The 8,436-nt window shown below is 42.0% G+C and overlaps 1 protein-coding gene across 3 annotated transcripts in view; it reads right to left on the minus strand.

Annotated features, from left to right (window-relative positions):
- The window catches only part of cunh9orf3 (chromosome unknown C9orf3 homolog), a 98,079-nt gene that overhangs the window by 62,260 nt on the left and 27,383 nt on the right, over positions 1 to 8,436 (minus strand). For all 3 annotated transcript variants that reach the window (XM_022764808.1, XM_022764807.1, XM_022764809.1), the window contains exons 7-8: positions 6,979 to 7,192; positions 5,579 to 5,685 (exon numbers count right to left, since the gene is read on the minus strand). In XM_022764808.1, coding sequence (XP_022620529.1) covers positions 5,579 to 5,685; positions 6,979 to 7,192 — 321 coding nt within the window. The remainder of the gene's footprint in view (positions 1 to 5,578; positions 5,686 to 6,978; positions 7,193 to 8,436) is intronic.

An 8,436-nucleotide genomic window follows, 5' to 3' on the forward strand; every position in this document is an offset into this window, starting at 1 on the left:
GGTAGAGAGACACAGAGGCAAAAACAGAGTGGGATGGTGTGAGAGAACCTGAGCACTGAGTTCTTATTTTATCCCACTCTTACAGACATTTTAGTTGCAGGAAACCACATTTTCTACAGAGCAAGAATCCACTGTCAGCAACACTAAATCCAGCCACTCAGCCGGTCCTCTCAATGGCGAACACATTGCCAAGTTGCCGTACTTTGCCTGAGGCAGGCTGGAAATCAAGCTGCAGATTTATAATAGCATGCTATAGTGTTTATATGACCTCACAGCACTGCGCTCCGACTTTACTGCCCATGACTCACTGAGCGAACATATAACACTTCCACAAAGAAGCATCCCCGTCTTACAGGGACAAAAGAGCCATGCTCTGGGTTTCGCTTTCCCTGTCACACAGATACAAATCAACCTCCGTAAACACACAGACAAACGCACATAAAACTAATAAAAGCCAAACAAACAGAGCACTGACATGGGATGCTGTGCAATGATAGTTTCAGTTAGCTGGTATTGATCAAGCTGAGCAGATTAACTCAGTGTGCCAATAGGAAGGCCTTGAAGGATCACCCTCCTGCCAAGTCGATACACAAGGCGCCTGGCCCACCAATCAATACACCCTTCATCACTGGCTAGCACTTTTCCACAGGACCAATTCATGACAGGGCCGGACACACACACACAAACACACACACACACACACACTCTCTCACACACACACAAACACTCTCTCTCTCTCTCTCTCTCTCACACACACACACACACACACACGCACACACGGACCATCAGGGAGACCACACGTCTAAATTTTTATTCATACAGATTCGTGTGTGACGTAAGATCTCAATCATTAATCTTTTCGAGTTAGGCTTCAGCTGTGGGCCACAAGTTGGTCAAATATTTGATCTATTTGAGTCTCTGTCCAGGCATGGTTAGCAGAGGAGCAGGGACAGAGGGGCGATGATGTAGATTAGGGCCGAGGACAAGAGGAGGAGGAGGAGGAGGAGGAGGAGATGCGGGAGAAATCGAGGACAGGAGATAGACGGGAATGTTGAGTTTTGCTCAGTGGACTGACAAAAGGAAGTCATCAGCTTCCTGGAATTTCTCAATCTGACTGGACACTCTTACAAGGACTTTCATCATGCTTATGAGGGTGTGTTCCTACTTGTGCGCATGTCATATAAATGTTGTGTGAGAAAAATCACAATACCATTGACCTGGATTGGGGAAAATCCATTTTGGAACATCTTGGTAACGATCCTCTGTACAGACTGTACATTAAAAGCTGCCAATATTCTCAGCCTGTCACTGGACATATGGATTAACTATAAAACACATTTGTAAAAACACGTGGGCAACAGGTGAAAACTTACATTATATTTTGTCTTAAATGTTTGAAAATGGCTCATTTACCTGTTCTCCTTATATCATGGAAATATTATTTTCCCTTTTTTAAAAGTCATGGAGTTTTGAACTTGCTCTCTGTCCAGTCTCCTGCCTGTAGTGCCCATGTCTGTCTGTTACTGCTGATAAGATGAAATAGACTCTTTTTACAACAGCAGGACGTGCCGTATCCCTGGGAAATATTATGTGTGTGCGTGTGACAGAGAAGTACAGAGAAAAAGAGGGACTGGGGCAAAAGACAAAAACAGTGGCAGAACATGTATTTCCAGAAGAGAAAATGTGTCGGTTTTGTGCGTCAGAGACACCAGCGGCAAAGCAGGGAGAGGCAAAATGTTGATCCATCACTGCTGTGTAAGACAAAGGAACTCCACCCTTCCCACTGTCCAGCCTAGGGATGTATGGATGTGTAAATCCCTGTCTTTCGCTGTCTCTCTTTGTCAGAGATGATTTACTACAGCTTTAAGCGGAATCGCTGCTCGCTGCCTTGGAGAATCACACAATAGCTCAATGTATTTCAGAATAAATGGTGCTCTTATCTGACTCGTAGGCCATGTGTGTGAGAGGGAGGGAGCTTGTCTCTGTGTGTGTGTGTCTGTGTGTGTGTGTGTGTGTGTGTGTGTGTGTGCGTGTGCGTGTGCGTGTGCGTAGCCATGCCTACACCTGGGTGTGTCTGAGATTGAGAGAGAAAAAAAGAGCGGGAGGAAATCAGGAGCTATTACTGACAGAACTTAATGTCAGATGCACGCACTCAAACACACACACACGCACACACGCAAACACACACACACACACGCAGAGGTTTATAGCTCCGCAAGCCATATCCTGACAAATTACACTGGGTCGACTGTGGAAACCGGATAAGGTAGAGCAGCACTCCCAGCAGCCCAGTAAATCAGCAGGGAGAATGGCGTCTGGCCCAGGCTGCCCTAAATATAACTCATCTGAAATGGACTGATAAACACAGGCCACTTGGGCCCCTGCAGGATCACTGGGTGTCGATTGTGACCCACTGAACTTGGAAAGCACAACCTGCCATTTAGCCTTTATTTGTGTGTATGTGTGTGTTAACTGGTGAGGAAGTTGCGCGTATCTCTCTGCACATCCCACTGCGCTTCCTTTCCCTTTACCAGGTCCTCTCTAATATTTTTCTATGCTTTGTGACAACAGTTTGTGTTTATTCATATTACATTTCCACAGGGTTGTAAAGCTAATGGAGCCACACATGGCCTAAATCAAAAAGTGGCAAGGCAGGGTTTTCTAGATATCGGTATGGATAATCAAATAGAGAGAGCCAAAGACTAAGAAGACAGGGAGAGCAAAAGACTTAATGAACGGAACGCCAGAAGTAGACAAATCAGCTGTCTATGAGCACCAGACCAGTCAAAGGATCGACTGGGAAGGAGTGAAAGGTTATTGATTAGGTCAGTGTCAGTGGACGGCCAGAGGAATATCCAGCAAGTCACTCATATCCATAACCAAAGACCAACACTGAACTGAGACTGGGATTACAATCTCCCACTCATAAACAACAATGACGATGACACCAGAGCAGTGTCCATGATCACTGAGAAAACACTGATGAAAACTGTGAGATACAGTCAAAGCCCTGAAAACGTTAAGGGTTAAGAATCCTCTTCCATGCTCAAATTAGTTAGTTTTTAATGTCGTTTTGCTTCTAAACTTTAATTTGGACAACAAAATTTATTTATGAGTCTGTAATTTCCAACTCATTTCTTACTAATTTTCATGAGAAGTTTCCTGGAAAGAACTAACTGGTAATTTGGGACTAATTATAGGGAAGACATGGAGAACTGCTCCAATTAAACACAGGGAAATTTTCAGTCATTACTTATTTATCGTTGGAAATTATTTATTCTTATATGAACATATATGTTGAATTGTATGCTTGCCTGCGTGCACATCTGATTTTTAGATGTTCAGCTAACCTGCTGTGCACTAAAAGACTTTGTTAAGAAATGATTCAGATATTACACACCTATAAGGTAAAGTGTTTGAAAACTGATGACTAAATATCATCGTGATATTACTGAACGGGAAGTCAATAAACAGTAATACTGTCTTAATAATAATAATAATACTGAGCTTGAATAGAATTTACATGTTGGTAGGAGAAGAAGAACTCAAACAGGGTCATACTGATGCTACTAAAAAATGTTGTTGCATTAGCAGAGTAAAAGCTGTACCTGACTTATTAAGATAATGTGTGAGGAGGGTTCCTTCATGACTCAACATGCTTTACAAATTGCTTTAAGATATGTGAGGGTTACGAAATGGCATGTCCTTTGGTGCCACTTTAGCAATTACTTTCCAATACTAGCGTGTTTCCACGTAACAGAATCAGTCAAAACATATGCACCCATGTATCCATGTGTATGGGCATGTATGTCCGTACGTATGTGTGAGTGCATGTGTTGTTTGCATTTTTCAGATGTTGGTTTAATGTTGTTGATTTAACCCTGTCAGGTGCAGAGAAACCTAATCCTGATCCTCCTAATCACCCATGGTTCTGCCTCATAGGGGAACACCCTGATAGACTGACAGACAGACACAGCTCTCAAGTGCATGTTTAACCGTTTCACTCACACACAGCTCCCAGTTTAAAGGTATCACAGGAATGACTTTTATGATGTTTAAGCCTGTTGCAACATACACTGGACATTATCAGCATTTCAGTATGTAAATAGTTTCCAAACATAGCCACCCTTATAGCACTGAAACACTTTAAACCCAATGCACCAGGAACAAATAAGTTAAATCATTATCACTAGCACGGCCGCGATTCACTAACACACTACACACAGTTCAGGACAAACTGAATTGATATGAATCTACGCACTATTCATTCATAAGTGTCTCAATTGTGTGATGACAACACATTATTAGTGAAGTGACATAGTTAGAAGTTAGTGCCAAGCAGAAGTGCCATGAAATCAATAACACATTGATTTGCTGTTACACTCTGTACGGCCTCTTACAAGCATGAATGTCAATAGTGTACTGTGCTACAAGTGTCATCTCCTGTGAAAAGGATTTTTTTTTCATTCAAAGGGAGAGCTACAATATGAAATGCACAATGCTAACAAGTGTTAGCACTTCACCATTAAAGAGTTAACTCCTGACTGGGGTTTACACCTATAATCTGCTGATGACACTGTACTTCCACCCTGAATAAAACAGACAGGGTGTGGGTCCCACATTGTCAGGATTAGATGAAAAGTTTGTGTGTTTGTGTGTGCTCGCTGTGCTCGTTTGCAGAGCTTTTCTAAGACATGACGGTACATTACACCTGGATATACTTTGTTGCCACACCTGCCACACCTGTACCCCTGGAATGCATATACCTCACGCTCACGTGTGTCTGCACGTGCAGACACTAACAAAAGACTAGACGGACTATAACCTGAAAAAGTAGACTGTGTCTGTTACGGGGAATTAGTTAAAGACTCATTCACACATTTTCTCTCTTCGCTCCAAATCTCTTGCGCTATGCTACAATGTCTATGACTTAACTTTTTGTAGTGTAAATTCTGGTTGCTGTGCAGGTATAAATATGTCTTGTGGTTCAGCGCTGGCTTTTTCAAAGAGCTATTAGTCACCCTACTTGGTGTACCAGCAATTTGTATAGTAATGTTCTAGGTGTGTCCTTGCTGACTGAAACTGTGACAATTATGAATGACTGCCTTGAACCAATAAATGTAAAATAGACTGTGTATTTTTTTAATAAAGTCTGTGACAGTCACTTTGAGTAACAGTGCTTCTGGTGAATATTTAACAGTGCAAATTATTAAAAAAATGATCTGTGAAAATTGATCAGGAAAAAATGGATGTCAGCATTTGAGGGCAGTAAGACATGCAAATCACATAAGAAGTGCTTGTTTTAAAAATGAATGTGTGAAAACGTGAATGTGTGTGTACTGATACTGATACCTGACTGATGCAGGGAGACGTTAGGTCAGGGGTGGTTTAGTAAACCTCTACGGATATTTAAAACTTACAGTGAGGGAGACAGTCAGCAGTTGGGGTCAAGTTCATGTCAGTGTACAGTCCTGTGTCCTGTTTTGACCATGCTCACCCAGAAGAGCCCTTTCCTCCATAGTAGCAACAATGGCAAGATAATCGAAACAGACAGACTGGACCAATGAGAGACACACACCTAAGGATCTGAAGTTCCTCCTCTGAATTCTGTAATTCGTCAGAGAGTCGTCTCCACCTGAGCAGTGCCTTCAGGTCAGACTGCTCTGCCGTCTCTTGTAAGGAGAGCTGCAGGGAGAGATATGGACTGTTAATAGGCATGTAAAGAAAAAGGTTAGGGCAGAGCAAAGAAATCAGAGGAGGAAAAAATATATATGGGAAATTCCCGATAAAAGCACTAATACCACTTTCTCTGTCGCTGTGTCTTATTGCTTTTGACTCCAACAACAGGCCTGCTTAAATCTATTCCTTCAGCGCAAGCTCATATGATAAAGGTGACATGATTAGACAGTGCAGACATAAGAAAAACATTTGCGTAACTCTAGATGGTGTGGGAAAGCGGAAGTGGAAGGATTAGATCTGTATGTACATCAACTCCCGGATCAGAGCTGAAGTTAGTATTGCAAGCAAAGGATGCATACCAATGCTACACCCTCTTTCTTTGTTCTGCTGTTTACCTATTTTTTTTAATCAGGTATCATTAATTACCAGGTTACCAGCCACCTCCTGGCTCAGGCATTAGAAGGATATCTGTAGCAGTGCAAAGTACACAACCTCCACAATGGCAGAGAACTTTTGTTTCTTTGATCTACTTCTTTACAATGTAAGAAGTTTCACTTTTTTGAGGAGTAGGTGGCAGTAGTACATTTTCATAGCTCTTGTGTGCTTCAGCCTAGTCCTCTTATATTTTAGTAGCTTAGGAGGTTTGGGTTGGATGGTTTATTTTGTGGTTGGCGCAGGAACTTCTTTACCCTTTCATTTTGTTTGGCCAGCTCCTCTGACCTTTGAGACGTGGTCTTTGTTCCTTGTTTGTCCTTTTCTGCATTGGGACTTGGATTGGTGTTTTTATAAACTGTTTCCTTGTGTGCTTGATGTATGGTTTTACTACAGCAATGTAATTGCCAACTCTACTTGACATGCATTCCAACCACAACAGTAACATTTGGAAATCCTGGCACAAAAGTTGGTGGAAATGGAAGGTTGGAATGTCACCCTGTGTTTCCCTGAGTTGTTGTATTATCGTAATGGTTTGAAGGTGCTGGATCTTACTATATAGTAGTACTGCCAGATAACAACAAGAAAGAAACGAACTGCATAAACAAATGTTATCTTAATGATTCCCAAGGTTGTTTTTCATTGACTTATTTCTAACTCCAATGAGAGAAAGTTGCTTTCTCAGTTGTAACTTCTTCAGATGGCCACAGCAAACCGGGCTCCACAAGCTGGCTAGACTGGTACATCTGAATAATACCATCTAGGAGTTTTTATATACCTGAGGTGACAACCTAAAACAGCCACCATTACTTTCCTTTCATAAAATAGCTGTAGTACAACAATCACTGGGCATCAAATGTACTGTACTTGTTGAGCTTGGGCCCAGATGATGTCCTCCAGGTAGGTGGCAAAACCCTCACTGATCCATTCTTCTGTCCAGTCTCTGGCTCCAATAACCAGGCCGAACCAGGAGTGAGCAATCTCGTGGCACATCCTGGACCCACACAGAGACAGGCCATTCTCGCCAGAATCGGGACTCCCAGCATGCAACACACTCTGGGACAGGAAAATTATGTGCGGGCTGGGGAAGACAAATAAAAGACATGAATAAGAGGAATAAAGCCAAATACAAATTATAAAAAGGGAGGAATGTAATGAGACACAAGCGAGGGAGTGAGGAATAAAAAGAGGAAAAGATTAAAAGAAGACAAGTACATGCAGAGGAGACAATGAGAGGTAAGGAAAAAGAAAAGTACTGGTTGAGAGGAAAGACAGATGAAGACATACTGTACCACCCTCCAAAAAGATCAAAGAGTTAGTGAGCGAATGTTCTACACCTATGATTACAGAAAATTTAGCCTGAACACGCCAAGTAAGACCAACCAACATGTGCTAATGAGTATGGGAGTCACTTACTGCCCATCCCTTTCTCCATCTCCTACATTATGTTTAGCAAAGGGCAGCTTACTCACCAAGCATTCTTGCCAAACCTAACTGCCCTGCACAAACATCAAGAAAAAACATTATGTTCCCTGAGCTATAATTGTCAACCAACAATGGGTCAAATGAATTAAATGAGATTTGCAATTTTGAGTTTTGTGCAATTGGTTTTATTCTTATTATTTATCAAGGCGGGATGGTTTTAGAGCTCCCACTCCTACCTTTTCTAAACGTGACTTCAAGGCAACGCTGCAAATCTTAGGTTTAAATAGTGTTTAGAAGTTGTCATGATTTTTCTTTTCTTTTTTTTTTTTACAAGAAAAGATAATTATAGCCAAATCCTCACCCCATCTTTATGGGAATGGAAAGAAAAGGACTGAGAACTGAGTCTGACCTATGACTATATTTGGAAAATTATAAGTGTCTGTAATTATCATATATCCAGGACTGATTTATTGGGCAATTAAGTTAGGAAGTTAAAGGTATGGTTATGGTTATGATAAACGTATGTGCATCTAAAGCAGCGGTCCCCAAACTTTTTTCAGTGGGGGCCACATCAACTTTCCTTTCTGAGATGGGGGGCCGAGGTTAGTCTATAACAGGAAATGATATGGGCCAGGGTGACAACCAGTATTATTGTGGAGATTACAATGATAATTTGTTGTAGCTGCCCTTCGTTTGGCCTTGGCACCACCTGTTGATTTGCAAAAAAAAGTAATAAAAAGTCTTCACATGTGTTTATTTGAAGTACCACAGATACTCCATTTATTTTATAGAAAATAACAACACAAACTGATGGTAATGCTGGGGGGGGGCGCCGGCGGGCCGCCGGGCAGCTAGCTCTGCTTGCTGGGCGCAATGGCTGTGCCGGGGGGGGGCGCCAGC

This window comes from Seriola dumerili, unplaced genomic scaffold (assembly GCF_002260705.1).
Source record: "Seriola dumerili isolate Sdu_G_001 unplaced genomic scaffold, Sdu_1.0 BDQW01000581.1, whole genome shotgun sequence".
Lineage (NCBI taxonomy): Eukaryota > Metazoa > Chordata > Actinopteri > Carangiformes > Carangidae > Seriola > Seriola dumerili.